The following is a 21604-nucleotide window of genomic DNA, read 5'->3' on the forward strand; positions in this document are numbered from 1 at the left end:
CATAGGAGGGATTTTCAGCAAGTTGGTTTTCTTTTTAGGCTTGTAGTTTGCATTTCCTGTGTAGCTGTTTTTTCTTCTGTTTGGCTAGATAATCTGTTTTACCAGTTTTCGGATGATGATTCTGCTAGTAAAGATTTTCTAAATCTTTTGGGTTTGTTGAAATCTGCTAATGCTTTTATTTGTGATGCTGTTTTGGACAGAATTAAGATTAAATTATAATAGTATGTGATTAGCAGTTCTTTTCAGAAGGGCTATAGGGCTTAAATCCTGGTCACCTGATATGGTGTCTAAACTTTTATCTATTTCCTTTCAAGGAAATATATTGTTTGGTTCTGGGTTGGATTTTATTATTTCTACTGTGGCTTGTGGCAAGGGAGCTTTCTTCCCCAGGACAAGAAGTCAAAGGGTAAATTTAAAGTTTCTAATTGTTTTCATTCCTTTTGTCAGAACAAGGAACAAAACATTTTCTTCCTCTCAGAAACAGGGATCTTCCAATTCTGCATGGAAGCTAATTTCAAACTGGAACAGATCTAATAAATCTGAGAAAGCTGCTACCTCTATCAAGTCAGCATGAAGGAGTGCCCCCCCCCCCCCACCCCTTGATCCAGATATTCTGGTAGGGGGTGGATTACTCCTTTTCCAGGAGGTTTGGTTCCAGTGTGTTCAGAGTATTGTTTCTCAGGCTTAACAAATAGGTTTCAGGGTGAGATCTCCCAGAGGAAGGTTTATTTGGTCTCATGCTCCAAAGGCTCCTTTGAAAGCAAGAGCCTTCTTTCAGTCTCAGATCTGCAATCTATGGGGGTCATAGTTCCAGTTCCAATTTCGGAACAGGGTTTGGGTTTATATTCAAACCTCTTCATTACTCCAAAAAAGGAAGGGACTTTAAGACCAGTTCAGGATTTAAAGGCCCTGAACAAGTTTTTCAGAGTTTCAACATTCAAGACGGAAACTGTTTGGACTATTCTGCCCTTGGTGAAAGTAGGTCAGTTTATGTCCACAATAAATTTAAAGGATGCTTAACTTCAAATTCCTATTCACAGGGATCATGTCAGGGTTTGTTTCCCTGTTTTGTTTGCCATGTGCTGCTGGCAGCCATTTTACTTAACTCTCTTGCTGACTGTGGTGCATTGTGGGGGATGCTGCCCATTTCCTGCACTTCCTTATATGGCCAGACTGGTGTGCATCATCTGTGTGAGACAGGATGCCGTCTCAGAATTGTGTTGTGATCACTTATTATTTAAAGGGCCTCTGTTCAGTATGCTTTGCCTTTGCGTTGTCTCACACCTGTTTGTCAGAGTTCCTGTGTATTACCTGGCTGTCTGACGTCCTTCCTGGTTCCTGATCCCTGGCTTGTTCCTGACTCTTCTGTTGTCCTTGTTCCTGATTTCGGCTCGTCTGACTATTCGCTTTGGCTCCTGACTCGGCTCGTCTGACTACCAGCTCTGGTTTTGACTCCTGGCTTGTTATTTCACTTGTGGACTTTTATTATTTTTTTGTTATTAATAAAGGTGTGATTATTTTTGCACTTCTCGTCTCAGTCTGATTCCTGGCACCCTGACAGATCATTATCAGTTTCTAAGGTTTGCCTTCCTAGACAAACATTTTCAGCTCCATCTTTTCATTTAGCAGTATCTCACACCCACATACTTGTGTTGTTTCTTCAGCAGCACGGTTGGAAGATCAATATTCCAAAGATTTCTCTTGTTCCCCAGAAGAGTTACTTTTCTAGGTGTTATTCCCCCCCCCCCACACACAAGATATTAGTTTCAGAAACTTTGACCGAACTGAAAAGGCTGAAGCTGGTTGCAACTTGTTCAAATCTTCAGACTGTTCTATGTCCTTCAGTAGCCCTTTGTATGAAAGTTTTAGGCTTAATGATTGCTGCATTGGATACTATTCCGTTTACTCGGTTTAACATGAGGCCTCTTCCAATTGCATGCTCCGGCAATGGTGCAGGGATCATACTCATCTTTCCCAGAAAATACATTTGGATTCTAAAACAAGTCAGTTCCTGTCTTGGTGGCTGGATCATCATATTCAGGGGGCTTCTTTTGTTGGTCCTTTCTAGACTGTGATCACGACAGATGCAAGTCTTTAAGTTGGGGTGCAGTCTGGAGGTCTAAGAGAGCACAGGGTGCTTGGTTTCCTCAAGAGGTGAGGTTACCAATAAATGTTTTGGAACAATTTTCAGGGCCCTTCAGAGATGGCAAAAAAAAATATTCTAGCGGTTTTAACACTCGAATACGAGTGGAAACTACCGCTCCACTCGCAATCTAGCTGATTACAATATATCATGCTGGTTCTGCCCTCATTACTCGTGGACTTCACTGCTTGGGTTTTTGTTTCCCAGGAGTAAGGGATTGTGGACTCTCACCACCTGTATGAAAGAAAACTTATGCTTACCTGATAAATTAATTTCTTTCATGGTGGTGAGAGTCTATGAGACCCTACCCTGGTGGTAGTTTCCTTTTGTTACCTCTTTTTGCTTGGCTATATGTCAGACTAGGTATCATAGAGATGGGAGGGTTTTTATAGAGCTCTTGATGTTTGGAAAACATTGCCTCCTCCTAGTTGTCAGGAAGAGTAATACCCAGGAGTAATGGATTGTGGACTTTCACTACCATGAAATAAATTAATTTATCAGGTAAGTATAAATGATGTTTTCATTTGTTTGTGTCAGAACTTTTTGTTAGTTATGAGATAAACACTGATATTATTATTATTAGTTTCAGAAACTGATTTTATTGAATATAGGCTCATGATGTCAGTGCAGGTCTTGCTATTAAAATGACAGTTGTCTCTACTCCAGTAATACATCCAAGTAAGTGGTGGGGGGGTTAGTCGTTGAAAAACAGGTGCAGCAAACAAAGTGTTAATGTATTCAGAAGGTTTTCACAATCAGCTTCTATACTTAGTGTATTTACAAGACTGCAAACAAGTATTGTAATTACAAGATGTTTTATGTACCTTTAATCTGCATGATTTAATTTATGTTGTAAAAAAAAAATGCAACATTCTAATATAGAACAGTATAAGAAAAAAAAAAAACACATACCAAAAGACAGCATTTTAGTGCGCACAAAACTATTTCCATCATATAACAATACCTATTGCTTAAAGGACCACTCAATACAGAACAGTTGCATAATTAAAACATGCATAATAAAAAGACAATGCAATAACACCTACTCTGAATTTCAAATAAGCAGTAGATTTTCTTCTGGTAAATTAATTTTTTTCTCCAATTTTCTGACCCTGTATCATGTGACAGACATCAGTCAATCACAGATTAGTATACATATACCCTGTGAGCTTGTGCACGTGCTCTGTATGAGCTTTATCCCCAGAAAGTGTGAATATAAAAAGAATGTGCAAAATTTGATCAATTGGAAAGCGAAAGTGTCTTAAAACTGTATGCTCTATCTGAATCATAAAAGTTTTTTTTGACTTGAGTGTCCCATTAATACAATTAAAATTATTTACAGACACATTTTTTAATCGTAGTGCCAATTCCTAACTCTGTTTTCATAGTCACTCAAATCAGAACAGTAACGTTTAAAACGACAACAGCGTATGGGACATGGCGTGGATGGCAACTTCTACTGTAAAACTGTATTTCCAGTAGATTTTACAACTTGCTGCTGTCACTTCTAAGTGTAACGTCTAAATAATTAATAGAATGTCTATCGAATTCAAATGTATCTGAATTATTAGTTTAAAGTAGACTTCTCGGGGTAGATGTATTAAATGTCGTACGGAAATGATCCGCTGTCGGCATTTATCATTGCACAAGCATTTCTTGTGAACTGCTTCTGCAATACCGCCCCCTCTACATTCGCGGCCAATCGTCCGCTAGCAGGTAGTGCCAATCATCCCGATCGGATTGCTGTCCGCCATCTGAGAGGTTTTAAGCTTAGGAATTTAAGCTTAGAAGCCGGACCATTTTTTGGTTCAGAACCTGGGTAGTGCTTGCCGATTGGTGGCTACATTTAGACACCAATCAGCAAGCGCTACCCAGGTGCTGAACTAAAAATGGTCTAAGCTTACACTTTTGCTTTTTCAAATAAAGATACCAAGAGAATGAAGAAATATTGATAATAGGAATAAATTAGAAAGTTGCTTAAAACTGCATGCTCTATCTGAATCATGAAAGTTTAATTTTGACTAGACTATTCCTTTAAGGAGCAGCAGTCTTAAGACTTACCTTTCGCAGCTTAATAAATCTAGCCCCTCCTCTTAAAGGGGCAGTAAACCTAGAAAATAATATTATATTAGTGCTAGCTTTATGTAACATAATATTGCCGCTGACATTTTTATTAAAAAAAGAGGGGTTTTCAGACCAGCCCTCTGTGCTCTACTGAGCGGGTCTGGTTTTCCCTCTTAGCGCATCTGGGCAGCTATCTAGTCACAGCCCGGCCCGATCACGCCTTTACACTCAATGTAGCTCGCTTCTGCTCTGTCTGACAGCGGGAGCGAGCTACATTGAGTGTAATGACGCGGTCGGGCCGGGCTGTGACTAGACAGCTGCCCAGATGCACTCAGATGGAAAACCAGACCCGCTGGAGTGACTGGTTATCCACAGAGGGCAGGTCTGAAAAACCCTCTTTTTTAATAAAAATTTCAGCGGCAATATTATGTTACATAAAGCTAGCACTAATATAATGTTATATAATTCAGAATTATATAACATTATTTTCTAGGTTTACTGCCCCTTTAATATGCTGAAGCAAGAGAAGCTAGAAAAAATATTGTACCAGAATCGCTTTATTTAAAAAAAGCTTCAGAATACTTTTTTGGCCGGAAGCATTGAATTGAATTTTTTTTTTTTTTTTTTGCACTTCACTGATAACATAAACTCTGGGGCACAATTTTGGCAATTTAAGAAGTATTTTAATATCTCTATCAAATACAAAAAGTGAGGGTCATTAGTTATATTGCACAATATGCTGTATGCTTTCTATTAAAGTGAATGTAAATTTTGATGCTAAAGTGCCCGGTTTTTAAAACTTCGATTAAAAACAGGGGCACTTTAATTCATAAAAATTTTCATTTCACTCCTGTTGTGAAAAAAAACTTGACAGCAGCTCCAGCTTCCTGCACCCGTTTCAAAGCCTTTTCCTGGGTCTAAAATGATGAATCCGGCTTCCTCCAATCACAGCAGTGAATCAGACACTGAATTCCCTGTGGGGGAAGCTGTGATTGGAGGATGACCTATCAATCATTTCTGACATCAGAAATGGCTTGTGAGACCGGAGGAAGCTGGAGTTGCTGTGAAGATTAAAAGGTAAGTTTTTTGTCACAACACGAGTGAAATGTAAATTTTGATGAATTAAAGTGCCCCTGTTTTTAATCAAAGTTTTAAAAACCAGGCACTTTAGCATCAAAATTTACATTCACTTTAATGGCTGGTATGGTATGAATTTAACTAGGCTGTATGACTAGGCTCACAAAAATATGAGTTGCAAAGGCAGGCAACAAAGGAAAGCGTGCTCACCCCTACTAGGCTGTATAACAAACCTCAGTATTTATCAGTGTTCTCCCCAGGACCTATTTAGGGCCAGATAACGAGTGGATCGCAAACGTTTGCGCCCAAGCGATAAGGGGTTTATCGCTGGGTATGCGCTCTCTGGGCTTACCGCTGATATTACAAGTTGAAAGTAAACTCTTAAGCGCAATTACGATTTACTCTAGAATGATTACTGCGACTTATAAATCTAATAATCTAATAAACATTATTTGAAAAAAATATTGCACACTAAAGTTATAAGGGTTCAAAGATATGAGATCTCAGGTGTTAGAGAAAAAGGCAGGCAAAGGGCTTTAACATAGAGATACATGCATATACATGTCTAAAGATTTATATGTATATATATATATATATATAATATATATATATATATATATATATATATATATATACAGGTGGCCCTCGCTTTACAACGGTTCAATTTACACCGTTTCAGAATAACAACCTTTTTTTCCAGTCATGTGACTGCTATTGAAAAGCATTAAGAAGCAGTGCAGTTATTAAAATAGCCAGTAGGTGGAGCTGTCCGCTTGTGTTGCAGCAAAGCCAAGCAAGCTGAAATTAATCAGTTTAACCAGACATGCGCTGTCGAGCAGATTTCAAATCTGTCTATAAATCAGTCCAGATTGGAATGCATAGAAAGAACTGTTTGCAGAAAAATGCAAGTGAAGTCTGTGTTGTGTGATTATTTTATTAGGTTTATAATGCTGTTTAGCAAATGTTTTTGTTCATTTAACTTTAATTATATATTCTGTGTTGTGTGATTATTTTATTAGGTTTATAATGCTATAGCATTTAGCATTTAAAGTCTTCATTTCAAAGCTTTAAAAATAATGTATTAGGTGTTACTTATGACAATTTTGAAAGGGGCCTGGAACCTATCTCCCTCACTTCCCATTGACTTACATTATAAACTGGATTTCAATTGACAACGGTTTCGATTTACAACCATTCCTTCTGGAACCTAAGCCCGGCGTAAACTGAGGGCTACCTGTATATATATATATATATATATATATATATATATATATATATGTCTATATATGTGTACATATGTATTTATATGTGTATATATGTATTTGCAGACATATATACACATGTAAACACATAAATACATATGTACACATATTTAGTCATATGTATAAGTGCATTTTAGCCCTTTGGAGTTAAGTAGATGAAAACATGTAGTAGCATATTTATGCAATATTCATATTTAATAAAGGTTTTAACTATGTATCTACTGTAAATATTTCACATACCAATGTTCTGCACATAGAAGAATATAAGTATTTATAAATAGATATTCCTAAATATATCTGTATATATCTACACCTATATATAATCATGTATATATAATAGGTATAGGTATATATATTGTACTAAAATACCATCAGATATATGTAGAAATATGTATTGATGAATAAATAGTACTTGTGCTGCTTTGTGTAGAACATTGGAAGTTGAAATATTCATATTTTCATGGCGGGTTAGTGCAAATGAGAATTTGCGATCGAGTTTGTGCGAAGTGGGGTGTTAGTTTTTTCCCTCACTTTTTCTTTCTCCATTGACTGCTATGGGGTAATACGTGAACGCGCATGCAATATTCTAACTTAATTTTTACGCTTGTCGTGTTAGCGCGAGAGTGAAAACAGTTTACTTTCAACTCGTAATATGAGCGCAACTCGACAAGCGCAAACAGCTTACTTCAGCGCAATTAACATTTGGGCAGAAGCGTTCATTTGCGCTACACTCGTAATCTGGCCTTTAATGGGCACAACTCCTGGGCCAATTCATAATGCCACCCGGCTGCCAACGTTTTCTATGGAGAACACTGTTTATTAAGCATGGTATACTGATACATGATGGTAATTTAATAAAGTTGCCAGTGGCTTGATATGATGACTTCATGTGCAAGTTGCGTGCTTAAGAGGCATATTAATGTTTTACTGCTCACTTTGTTGACAACCAGGAAGAGTCGATGAGCAGAAATAAGCCAATGAGCTCTTACCTCGTTGCAGTCTTGCAGGAAATTCTGAAGATGCAGATGGTCTTTCAAACGCTGTAGCCATTTCTGGGCCAAAGCCATGTTACGCTGGCTCCTGCAGTCCAGAAAGAAGGAGACATCAAAATGATGATTTAGATGTACCTTCCCTATTCCACCATGACTAATGTCTCAGTCCTCTCTCCTTTGGCTGATTTATGTTTTCTCCCTGCCTTCTTCATTTCACCTTTCTGTCATTGTTTCTGTCCTTCCCGGTCTACTTCTCCAGCATACCTTAACAATCTATTACTTCTCTTTAACTCCCGCCTCCTTCACTATTTTTACCTCACCGTGTCTTCTGACTCTTTACCATCCCATGTGACATTTTTTGCTTCCTCCCCTTCTCTCCTTTCATCTCTAAACTTTACTCTTCTCCATCTTGCAGTCTTTCCCTACCTCTTCCTCTCTCCCTTGAATTCTATCTTCTCATGTCCCCATCTCTTTCTACCTCACCATCTCACATTCTTTCCCTACTTGTCCATCTCACATTTCTTCTCTACATTTCCATATGCCAATCTCGTTCCACCTCACCATCTCACTTTTTTACCAACTTTCCCATCTCTCCTTTTATCTCTACATTCCCATGTCACCATGTCTTTCTACCTCAACATCTCACATTCTTTCCCTACTTGTCCATCTCACATTTCTTCTCTACCTTTCCATATGCCAATCTCGTTCCACCTCACCATCTCACTTTTTTACCAACTTTCCCATCTCTCCTTTTATCTCTACATTCCCATGTCACCATGTCTTTCTACCTCAACATCTCACATTCTTTCCCTACTTGTCCAACTCACATTTCTTCTCTACCTTTCCATATGCCAATCTCGTTCCACCTCACCATCTCACTTTTTTACCAACTTTCCCATCTCTCCTTTTAGCTCTACATTCCCATGTCACCATGTCTTTCTACCTCAACATCTTACATTATTTCTCTACCACCTCCTTTCTGCTCTACTTTTCCATATGCCAATCTCGTTCCACCTCACCATCTCACTTTTTTACCAACTTTCCCATCTCTCCTTTTAGCTCTACATTCCCATGTCACCATGTCTTTCTACCTCAACATCTTACATTATTTCTCTACCACCTCCTTTCTCCTTTCTGCTCTACTTTTCCATATGCCAATCTTGTTCCACCTCACCATCTCACTTTTTTACCAACTTTCCCATCTCTCCTTTAAGCTCTACATTCCCATGTCACCATGTCTTTCTACCTCAACATCTTACATTATTTCCCTACCACCTCCTTTCTCCTTTCTGCTCTACCTTTCCATATGCCAATCTCGTTCCACCTCACCTTCTCACTTTTTTACCAACTTCCCCATCTCTCCTTTTATCTCTACATTCCCATGTCACCATGTCTTTCTACCTCAACATCTCACATTCTTTCCCTACTTGTCCATCTCACATTTCTTCTCTACCTTTCCATATGCCAATCTCGTTCCACCTCACCATCTCACTTTTTTACCAACTTTCCCATCTCTCCTTTTATCTCTACATTCCCATGTTACCATGTCTTTCTACCTCAACATCTCACATTCTTTCCCTACTTGTCCAACTCACATTTCTTCTCTACCTTTCCATATGCCAATCTCGTTCCACCTCACCATCTCACTTTTTTACCAACTTTCCCATCTCTCCTTTTAGCTCTACATTCCCATGTCACCATGTCTTTCTACCTCAACATCTTACATTATTTCTCTACCACCTCCTTTCTCCTTTCTGCTCTACTTTTCCATATGCCAATCTCGTTCCACCTCACCATCTCACTTTTTTACCAACTTTCCCATCTCTCCTTTTAGCTCTACATTCCCATGTCACCATGTCTTTCTACCTCAACATCTTACATTATTTCCCTACCACCTCCTTTCTCCTTTCTGCTCTACTTTTCCATATGCCAGTCTTGTTCCACCTCACCATCTCACTTTTTTACCAACTTTCCCATCTCTCCTTTTAGCTCTACATTCCCATGTCACCATGTCTTTCTACCTCAACATCTTACATTATTTCCCTACCACCTCCTTTCTCCTTTCTGCTCTACCTTTCCATATGCCAATCTCGTTCCACCTCACCTTCTCACTTTTTTACAAACTTCCCCATCTCTCCTTTTAGCTCTACATTCCCATGTCACCATGTCTTTCTACCTCAACATCAGACATTATTTCCCTACCACCTCCTTGCTCCTTTCTGCTCTAGCTTCCCATGTCACCTTTTCTTTCTATCTCTCCTTTCTATTGGCGTCTAAGCATTATCTAAAACATATGTCAGTGCTACAAACTCTTCACAGGATTAAATCAAGGGAAAGTTTGTGTCTTCCTAAAATATGTACCCTAGACTTTATGTGAAGGCACATACATTACATTATAGTGGTCAATAAAATAACCACTTTAAATATTTAAATTTCATATTGAAACAATTCATATGAACAGTACATGTCAAAATGGAAATTTAAATTACACAGTAAAATTAATATTTAAAGTACGCAGGACACAATTGTATTTAATGTACACAGTAGAAATTGTATTCAGTTAAAAGCACAATAAAAAGTACACATATCTATACCAAATATAATCTGTCTCAAGATATGCAATGCAAAATATGCAATTACTCTTTTAGAACAAGATACGTATGTGAACGTATTCTGAAAACCGCACAATTTTATTTGTATGTGCTTGGAAAAAAAAATTCTGGGTGCTCCCTGTAACATTCGCTCTCCCCCACGAGATTCTGTATTCCAGTGAGCTTCATTAATTCCTACCGGAGGCAGCTCACCACTTGCCAGGACTTCCAGATCCAGACCCCTTTTTCTTTTAGAGAATTAAGAAAGTTCTGTGCATGTGAGTGTCAGTGTGATTTTAAAGATTTTACTCCATGACAGTGTGTTTTAAAGAATCTGGCCCTAAATCCTAATCTCTCCTTCTTTGTCACCTCACAACAACCCTCTCCTCTCCACCTCTTTTTTGCTTTTCAGCCACCTCTTCATGTCTCCTTCCCATTACTCCTTGCTTATCACATCCTTTCTCTCTCTTACTTCTCATCTCTGCTTTCCGTTTTACCTACTGATCTCTCTTTTTATATTTTGCAAATTTAATTTTTTCTCTCCCTTCTATATCACCTCCTTCTTGTTCTTGCTTCTCAACTTTTAGTTCTCTCTTTTCCTTTCTGTCTCCTCTTCTCTCCATACCTAATAACCAGACATCAAGGGTTTGAATTCCGTGTTGGGATTTGAGATACGATTTCTATTTTAAAGTATTTATTTCAAACATTTTAAATATTTTTTGATTTCATTTATATATATATATAAGTTTTTCAGTATTATGGTATAGATCATCTACCTTCCGTTTCTCTAATATCTCTAATTTTGGAATTTAATTTTATATAATTTTTATATTTTTACATTTGGAACTCAATATTTAGATAAAGGACATTACCTATAAGGGGACTGTTTGCATAGACCAATTAAAGGACATGAACTATTATATAAATGCAGAATAGATGAGGATCCTTTATCCTTGACAAAGCCACATCACATGGGGAAACGTACATCAGAGCGCACGTCACCAGGAGGGGAGGAGGATCACCTTGAAGTCTTGCATCGTCTTGGACTGGATATGGTCAATACTGTGTAACAATAATATGATAAGTGTAACTTTGTTTACCATCTGGTTTTACTATTACTTTACGTCTGCTGCCGATTGTGCCTCTATGTCCCAAGTGCCTTGTAAGTGCCAGTTATTTTAATTTTAAATTTGTAAATGTATTTTTCAGAATAAATACTTTACGAAAGAGATCCTGTTATACAGAGGGTTTGTGTATAGAGCGCATATCTTGGAGCTATCGTAGCTCTACCATTGTGAGTATAATAAGTGTGGAATTTAATAAATTCATGTTACGCTATGTTTTTTTACTTCTTTCTCTCTCTGAGGAACCAACATTGAACATTTCAGCTGGGACTTTTTTTGCATTGTTTAGGATTAAAGTTTCATTTTTTATTTGATCACTCAGACATTTTTTACTTTTTATTGTTCTCACGTTGACACATTTTATATCTAATTACCTGGAGAGATGTTTATCTCACCATGCTGGGCTATGTATATGAAGGAGAGATACCTACATTACTGTGTATAGTCTAAATCTCCCCAGAGATTCTGTGTGATTTCTCTCCATGCCAGTGAGTTTTTGATCTTCCTACCTTTCTATTCACCTTCCACCCTTCTCATTCCTCCTCTACTTATTCTTTCTCTGTTTCTGACACCCATTCTCTCAATTTTCCTCTAGAATCTCATTCATATTCTTCTTCTCATCACTTCTGGTTCTTCTACTCTCTTTAGGCCCTCCCTACTCTGTCTTTCCACCCTACCACCCCATCTCCCCTTCCAAAACCTTCTTCTTTCCCACTCCTTCTCCATCTACATTACCATCAGTCCTTTTACTCTCCCTAAAACTCCCATTTTCAGATGCTGCCTCTCCTTTCTTGACTTATTTTACTTTATTTTATCCCCTTTTGCTCTTTCCCTTAGTTTCCTCTTCCACCCCTATGATATTTCTATATGACCCATTTCTCTTTTTTCACCCTTCTATAGTTTTCTGTCTTTCTTCGTCTACCACCACCATCCTACCTTCACCTTGCCTCCCTTATGTACCTATTCTTTTGACACCTTCCACAACTTCCTAATGCCTGAGTCTCCCCAACTCACTTTTGCCTTCTCTTTCACTCCTAATATTCCAATTTTTATTTCTTAATTCTCCTTTCCCACACCCACCATTCTGCCTGCAACCAAAAACCAGGGATGGTTCTTCTGTAAGGGGGCCCCTGCAAGCGATTCGCGCTACAGCAAGACAGAAAGTATTTTCATAGAAATAATTTTTTTGTGAGGGGTTCCGGTGGGCGGGTCTGTCGAACGGTCGCATGCAGAAGGAGCTCCGCTCCAACATAAGTAAAAACTTAGTTTTTTCCTCAAGTAACGGACCGTTCTAATACCCCACGACTTTTCCTCACTCTGGGAGGGCTAATACTAGCTATCGCCAGCAAAAGGTATTTTGTGAAGGGCTTTCCCATACGCACTTTCCACCGGACGCAACAAACGGCGGAGCCGTTAAACGGAGTGGCAGGGCGCCACAATCCTCTACACTGTGCTTACCAAAGGTCTTAGCTCTCCTGACAAATCTCACAACTGGGTATCTTGGCCCTGGGCTGTTACGGAGAGAGACTTCGGGCAGCAAAATCGCTGGAAGCAGAGGAGGTGACATGCTATCAGAGGCCTTAACTATATCCCACAAGGCCGCACCAATCCTGCTATGTTACGGTTAGTGAGAGGGGTAAATGGGCATTAATCCTTCATTTAACACTGTGCTTTGTGCACTGAGACATCGTTGCATAAGTTGGGGAGGCCATACCAAAGGCCTTGGGTGTGTGGAGGTCACAGACTGCCACGTGGCTGGCTTTGTGCTCGCCGCCTGCTTGGTCTGTTCAACCTGTCTGGAGGCCACACTTTATTTGTGCATTGTTTCAGGACTCTCGTAAGGCAGGCTCTTGGGCTCCTATGCAACTTTTTAAAACACCCAAGCTAAACACATAGCCTCTCAGACACATCAGCACACTAACTGGTTGAAGGCCCTTCAGTCGCAAAAGGTGGGCTGTGCAGCATCTGACCACAGTGCTAGTGGTTCTCACACCGCAATAAGGGTCTTATCTTATTATAAACTGCTATGCAGCAGGGGCCCATAACATTACAATATTACTCTAGTCGGCCACGCGCACTCAGAATTTGTGGCATACTGCATATTTGGGGAATTTTGTCACACACTTGCAGTAACCCTTAACACGTGGCACTTTGTCAGGGTACATGAAAGTAGACAAATATTTTCAGAGACTCCCCCCCTCCACTAACGATACCATGAGTCAAAGAGCAAGAGCAGACAAGAGACAACAAAAACACAGTGTGGAAGTGCATAGTGAAACTCATCCACCCATAATGGGTTTAGCATCTCCCTCACAGGACCACAAGTCTCTGTTGCAAGAGCTTAAATCTTTCTTTCTCCCAAAGATGGACTCCCTGCAGTCTGGGGTAGACACGCTTACAAGCGAGGTCCGCCAATTCTCCTCACGTATAAGTGTAGCTGAATCCCACATTTCAGATGTCGAGGACAGGCAGGTCCCCTCTGAGACAACACTTAAGCAAAATCAAATTCTCCGTGAGAGGGTTGATGATCTAGAGAACAGAAGTAGGCGCAATAATCTGCGCATTGTGGGGGTCCCTGAGTCGGTTAAGGGGAAAGACCTCTTGGAGTTTACTGCCCTCACATTCCCCAAGTTATTGGGAATACCCCCTGACATCCTACCAATCGACGTGGAGAGAGCCCACAGAATAGGGCCTGAAAGGACTCTTGAACATGCAAATCAGAAGCCCAGACAGGTTATTTTTAAATGCTTAAACTTCCAAGAAAAGCTGAAGATACTAAGAGCATACAGATCTCACAAAGAAGTTGTCTTTGAGCGCTCCAAGTTATTGTTTGCCCCCTTGTGCTCGCAATTACATGAGCAAGGGTGCCAGGTGGCTCTACTCTATCCTGCCAAGCTACGCCTTCAAACACCCCATGGCATAAAGTACTTCCACTCTCCACCAGCCCTGCGCAGCTATTTGGCAACTGAGAACCAGCAACCTCCTTCCTGACTAGCAGCATAATGAGTTCTGGACGATCCTGGATTATCTATGCTAAATAAATGGAGAGGTTACTTACCTACTTACTTTCTTTTGTCTTAGCCCTGGAAGTGGCTGAGTACTGGCTCCTAATGGAGCACACCTGTTTGGGTAGGAACGTTAAGTTAAAAAACTTGGTAATGTCCCCAGGCCTTTGGGCCCTGATTTGCTTATGTTTTTCTCTTTTTTTCTCCCCAGCTAGCGATATGTGTCACTATAACAATTATTCTGTCTGACAATTTGACCACTTATAATGTTGCCAGAGGGTACTATTGCAGTATGGGGGAGTGGGGGGATATGTTTATGTTTCTTTTTACAGGCTTGTATGGCACCATGTCCTTGGCACAAATTCGCATGTTGTCTCACGAAGAGGATTAGCAAGTAGATTCAATATGTTTTGCTCTAGTGCCATGTTTTTTGAGATGTCTCTTAAGGGATATGTACGATCATATTGTAGGGGAGGGGGTTGGTGGGGTCAGAAGGAATTAACCTTTCTTGTTTTCAGGTGTATTGGAAAGGGGATATCTAAAAACAATGTATTTTCCACCCTTTCAATGCTTGTTTGGTTTCCTCCTTTAACCTTATGCCATAAGACAATGATACTGTTGGTTGCACTGTTGTTTGATTTGGGTACTGTGCTAGGGGAGTTTACACTGTTGTTTGTGTTGTATTTTTTTTTTTTCTCCTCTCTCCTCCCTCTTTCCCTTCCCTCCTTCCCTGTCCACCTCCCTCTTCTTACAGGCTCTGCCCCTGTGTATCAGCCTCTCATACTCTTATAATTTAGTTTCACATGCCCCTTAAAATTCTAACTTGGAATGTAGGGGGAATTAATTCCCCCATTAAGAGGCGGCAATTCTTACGCATCTCAGGAGATTGGGAGCGGATATGGCCCTATTACAGGAAACCTGACAGATGAGGAACACTCTAAACTGCAGAGGGATTGGGTGGGTCAAGTTATCTATAATTCACATACTAGTGCCAGTAGAGGTCTGGCTGTCCTATTTGGCAAACGACTTGCGGTGACTGTAAACCATACATATTTAGATAGCGAAGGTAGATTTATGATTCTACAGGTAAGCATCAACGATGCTAGTTATGTGTTCTGCAATATCTATGCGCCTAATCATAGATCAACGCATTTCTGGACGCACATAATACAAAAACTGTCTCCGTATATGGGTTCAAAATTGATTATAGGTGGAGATTTTAATATTTCCCCCTCACATATACTGGACAGAGCATGGTTAGGCACCCACCTAGTGAGAGACCCTAAGAAAAATTATAAAGCAAGATATGAGTCCAGGGTTTTTGGCATGTTTGAAGCACACCTTGATACTTGTGACATCTGGAGATTGTGCCACCCAGAAGGTAAAGACTACACATGCCTAGTTAAGGCCAAGCACACTTTATCTAGGATAGGCTTGTTTATGGTCTCTAACTCCCTGGTCACTCAGGTTCAAACCTGTGACATACATGACATTATTCTATCCAACCATGCGCCCGTGGCGTTACTTCTGGGTGCACGCGGTCCAAGAGCAAATAGAAACACTCTCAGATTTCCAACATACCTAGCCTCCTCGGAGGCCTTTGTCAAATTCCTACACCAGAGCTGGACTGACTACTACACAGACAATCTGACACATGTAGATAATGCCCAGCTTTTCTGGGAGACAGCAAAATCAGTCTTATCCGGTTCCATAATATCATACGTCTCAAAGATTAAATTTAAAACGCAATTCAGATACATGGAGCTTAGGAAAAAGTTGGTCCAGGCCTATCAAACTCATTGTTCTCTTTGAACATCTGGCACGCATGAGAGTTACGTGGCGACCAAGGCAGAACTGGAGGCATTTATGAGACACCAGGCTGCTTCGGTTTTGCTAAAGATGGCTGGTAAATACTACAGGTTTGGTAATAGACCAGGCAAAATGCTTGCAGCATTAACTAAATCAAGGTCTTCAGGGTCTAACATTGCGGCACTCAAACATCATGGGCGCACATACACCTCCCCTGAGGAGATTGCAAAATGTTTCGCTCAGTATTTTACGCAGCTCTACTCGTGTCAGGGTCCTTCCGACCCGGTCTCCCAGGAGCACTTCTGGCAATCTCTTAATCTACCCCAACTGACTCAGGATCAGGTGGATGCTTTGAATGCACCCATCACAACAGAGGAGGTCGCGTTTACCTTGAAGTCTATCCCAGTGGGGAAGGCTCCAGGCCTGGACAGTCTTCCTGACGATTTTTATAGAATCCTCCTACCACAAATTGGCAACTCATTGACTAAACTTTTCAACACTTACTTTCAAGGGGAGACAATGCCCTCGCGGGATTTCACCTCTGCACACATTACCCTAATTCCTAAGCCGGGTAAAGATCATACGCTTCCTGAGGCCTATAGACCCATTTCCTTGCTTAACACGGATTACAAACTCTTTATGAAAATAATGGCCAACAGATTAAAATCTGTTCTTCCCCAGTCAATACATCCAGATCAGACGGGTTTCGTGTTTCAGCGCTCCTCTGTAATTAACCTTCGCAAGGTGCGTCATGTAATTGATCACTACTGGTCCTTGGACAAGAAGGGTGAGGGGACCAGTGTTGCGGAGGCCTTCCTGCTGTCTCTGGACGCAGAGAAGGCCTTCGACCGTGTGGAATGGCCCCACCTGATAGATACGATGCAACGGTTCAACTTTGGGAGCCCCTTTTTAGATGTGATTCGAAAAATGTATAGTTCTCCAGTGGTGCGCTTTCTGGTCAATGGTCTATTCTCTCCAGACTTCCAGTTGCAACGGGGTACCAGACAGGGGTGTCCCCTATCGCCCCTTCTGTTTAACTTGGCTCTAGAACCCCTGGCAATTAAGCTGAGGAAATCTTTTCCGGGCATCGTGCTGGGAAACCACCCAGTACAAATGGCCTTGTATGCGGATGACATGTTGCTTTTTGTAGACTCACCCTCAAGATACATACCGCGCATAATGAATACTATCTCCGAGTTCGGAGACTTCTCGGGATATAAGATTAACACATCTAAGTCGGAGATCTTGTGGCTTAACAAACATCCCAACTCTGGACATACCTTTCCGTTTGTGGAGGTACAGGGTGCACTGACATACCTTGGTATCAAGGCACATAGAGACCCCCATAAGAAGTACACCCTTAATATCTCTGAGAGATGTAGTAGTATAGCCACGCAACTCCATAGCTGGATCAATCTCCCGCTGGGTTTATCGGGCCGGGTCAGTCTGGTCAAGATGACCTTACTACCGAAGATAATGTATCCTCTGTTGATGCTGCCCTTCCTTATGACCAACAACGACTTAGCCATTTGGAATAGAGCTCTGTCCACCTTCGTTTGGAGAGGTAAAAAACCCAGCATAGCCTTGGAGAAGCTCCAACTCCCCTTCCTTAGTGGGGGTCTGGGCTTTCCCAATCTGAAGTTCTATAACTGGGCGACCCTAGCCAGACTGGTAACAGATTGGCAACTGGGCACCTCTCACTTTTGTGTGGCCCCACTGGAGGAGGCGACTCTAGCTCCTATTGCTCTAGCATATCTCCCTTATGCACCACTGAAAGACATTCCACACTCAGTAGCTACCAGTGTCTTATATAGGGACCCCTTGAGAGCGTGGCAACTAATTAATAGGTATATGGGACTCACTCACCCCCCTTTAAAGTTTCTGCCGCTTGTGGGCAATCCGGAGTTCCCAGCGGGGAACGAGCATAAACCGTTCCGTATTTGGAAAACTCTGGGCCTTAACACGGTGGGTGATGTGGTGGACCCACTGCTGCACACTGTTAGATCTTTCCAGGAGCTCAAAGCCAAATTTCCTATTCCTAACAAGCATTTTTATGCATACTTGCAGGTGCATCATTATGCTTTGAGTGTTATGCAGGCTAACCCCGAGTTCTGGAATAGGTCTCCCTTTGCTGTCTCTCAGACAATGTTTCAGCTGGGCTGCTTGTCAGACTTTTATAAGCAATTAAAAAAGCGGAAAGAACCCGTCATACAGACACAGACCCTAGCTAAACTACGCATAGACATTGCTCTGACATTGACGATACAGAATATGACGGATAGCATAGAGGCCACTAGATCAGCTACACTAGCAATGCCACTTAGGGAGGCCCAGCTCAGGATATTGCATAGAGACTACATCACCCCTCACAGGTTGTCGAAATGGAAACCTGGGCACCCAGATATATGTGTTAAGTGTAATGGGGTGTCCCCTTCACTTCAGCATTATTTTTTCCTCTGTCCGCAGATTAAACGTTTTTGGGGACAATTTCAGTACTGGTTAAGGGTCACATTCAAAATAGAGATTGAGATAGAGTTAAGCAATGTGTATGTTTTTGGCTGGGAGGCTAGGCACAAACAACTCCATAAACTACTTACCCTATGCACGCTTCTGGCCCGAAGTTGTATTTTGGATAGATGGATTTCTAGAAAACCACCCACAATAGCTCAATTTAAACTTCGCTTGATGAAACAACTTTTCATTGAACAACGCGACACTAAGCTTAACACTAAGCTTAGATTACAACCCTTCCTTAAAAAATGGAAGCCCTTTATTACTACCCTACAACCAGCCTAGTAGCTCTAGGTCCTCAAACCTTTTGCTCATCTGGAACTAATGCTGTTGGCGAATCTGAGAGGTGAATGGCAGGGGCTCATGGAACCTCCTACAAGCCAACCTGGTGCAGCTTTCCAGGAAGAGATGTTGTTTTAACATGCCCTAGCACACTCTAACATGTTGTAATACCTTTCAATTTACTGTGTTCTGACCTGTTGGTGCCTGGGAGGGGAAGGTCGGCTTCCCCTCCCCATTTCCCTTCACTTCCCCTCTCCCCCCCCCCCCTTTTTTGTTTTTTTGTGTTGAGGTACGACTATTGTTAATGTCGTAAGTTATTGTAATATAGTAATTGTTAAGATATATTAAACAAGAAAAAGGGAGAGAATGAGTCACAAGTGAATAGGCTAGATTGACTACACTACAATTGCATTTGTATTGTATCTTGTATGACCACAGAATTATATTTCTTTTGTGGTGTGGTGAACATACACTTATATGCAATTTTTCGTGTATTTTGTCAAACACATGTTAAGTGGTTAAAAACTGCGGTCTGCGCACCGCACTTGTTTGCTCTTCTGAATCATCATGTGATTGTTTTTCTTTCCCTGCTAATAAAGACGAATTGAAAAAAAAAAGAAATAATTTTTTTGTAATGTCTGTTTTTTAATCTCCCTGGCTTTTTATGGCTTTCCAAAACAGATGATCTGAGAGGATGGTGGGTGACTTTTATGAAGTGGGTGACAGGTGACGGACGAACTGTCAACGTTTCAAAGTTTTTGTGTAGTAATCGGAAATCTATGTTCTCTGTAATTAAATATTAAAAAAACACGCTATAGATAGCTAATTTATGATATACAGCAAAATGTATCTTCTTCTGGGTGTAAAAAATCCTTTAACTGGCCCTGCCTAAAAGCAACATCCGCTGTACCTTCACACCTTCTCTTCTCATCTACCCTCTAAACCCCAAATTTCCAACATCAATATATCATATACGTAATATTAGTGATGCAAAATCTTTTGTCACTCAATAAATGAATGCAGGATAACGAATGCCAATTTTTTGTGCACCCCTTATAAATATATATAAGAATATTCTGTATTTTCATTCTCGGTGTAGTCTCAAATTTTCCTATTCCCTATTAAAAAAAAATCTCCATCTCTTCTCTTTATCCTTTTACTGTCACAAGTAAATCTACTGTCCATCTCCAAGATTCAGCTTGTTGAAGAACACATGATTGTGGTTGACCTATCAAAGACCACTGGTTTCTCACCTCATCTAGTTGATGGCAAAGACTATAAATATGGTGTAAAATCATCAAGCTTACCTCTTTTGGATGGCAGCGATCCTTTCCTGCACTCGGTCTGCAAATACGTTCCCCAGCCGTATTAAGCTCTCTCCAGCCTCTACAGCCACTGTAACCTTCTGAACATTTATTTCCATAGTAGTAAGAAAATCCCGATGCTTTTTTATGGCTTCTCCCACGCCTTCTACAGTATTAGGCAGCTCAACATGAGCCAATGTTGACTCCTGTAAATAGGGAAATGTTGTTAGGTCTTCCAAGAAAATTTATTCATTAATATGTTTGTTTGTGACAAGAGGTCACAATTTAAGGCTGGAGGAAATGAAATTTAATCTCATGCAAAGGAAACGTTTTTTCACTGTAAGAGCAATAAAATTGTGGAACTCATTCCCAAAGGAGGTAGTGAATGCCAATACCTAAGATACATTTAAAAATGGTTTGGATACATTTCTGGCTTGAAACAGAATTCATGGATGTGATTGCTTGTGTTAAATGGGTCACCTTTTAGAAGGATTAATTTAAGCTCAACTTGAGCTTTTTTGTAAATATATTTGATTTGTATAAGTTAAACTCGATGGACTCCGGTCATTTTTCAACCTCATCTACTATGTTACTATGTTAAAGGGACAGTCTACACCAGAATTTTTATTATTTAAAAAGATATATAATCCCTTTATTACCCATTCCCCAGTTTTGCATAACCAACACAGTTATATTAATATATGTTTACCTCTGTGATTACCTTGTATCTAAGCCTCTGCAGACTGCCCCTTATCTAAGTGCTTTTTACAGACATGCAGTGTAGCCAATCAGTACAGACTCCTAAATAACTCCATGAGAGTGAGCACAATGTTACCTCTATGACACACATGAACTAGTACTGTCTAAATGTGAAAAACTTTCAAAATACTCTGAGCTAAGAGGCGGTTTTCAATGGTTTAGAAATTAGTTTCAGCCTACCTAGGTTTATCTTTTTAAAAATACCACCAAGGGAACAAAGCAAATTTGATGATACAAGTAAATTGGAAAGTAGTTTAAAATTGCATGCCCTCTCTAAATCATGAAAGTTTAATTTTGACTAGACTGTCCCTTTAAACTACCTAATCCGGGGGGCGGAGCCTGGAGCCGTTAGGAGATGGCTGCTTAGAGTTGGAGCTCTGTGCAGTACTATGGCATAGGACGATATGCTGAGGGGATAAACATAAAAGTTTTGCCTCATTTTGTGGGGAAAAGAAGTGCACACTCCCGAAATTGGCTGGAACTGCTGCTGGGAGCCATAAATCTGTCTGCTAGCGGTGGAGCACAGGAGCAGATAGATGCCGAGCGCCATTTTGGTGGCGTGTTAACGCAACACCAGAGCAACTTTCTAAGAGATTTAGCTGCTGGGGATGCTACCAGGAATAAGCGCATACCCTTTAAACGACTCCTAAGACTAGCAGCTACACCGGACATCTAGCGACT

General features: G+C 40.5%; 1 protein-coding gene across 1 annotated transcript in view; it reads right to left on the bottom strand.

Moving 5' to 3' along the window:
• Positions 1-21604, bottom strand: part of SPTBN4 (spectrin beta, non-erythrocytic 4) — a 338530-nt gene that overhangs the window by 143895 nt on the left and 173031 nt on the right. The window contains exons 18-19 of the mRNA XM_053721767.1: positions 20168-20370; positions 7536-7626 (exon numbers count right to left, since the gene is read on the bottom strand). Of these exons, the coding sequence (XP_053577742.1) occupies positions 7536-7626; positions 20168-20370 (294 nt within the window). The remainder of the gene's footprint in view (positions 1-7535; positions 7627-20167; positions 20371-21604) is intronic.

The sequence above is a fragment of the Bombina bombina genome, chromosome 7, assembly GCF_027579735.1.
Source record: "Bombina bombina isolate aBomBom1 chromosome 7, aBomBom1.pri, whole genome shotgun sequence".
In the NCBI taxonomy this organism is placed as follows: Eukaryota; Metazoa; Chordata; class Amphibia; order Anura; family Bombinatoridae; genus Bombina; species Bombina bombina.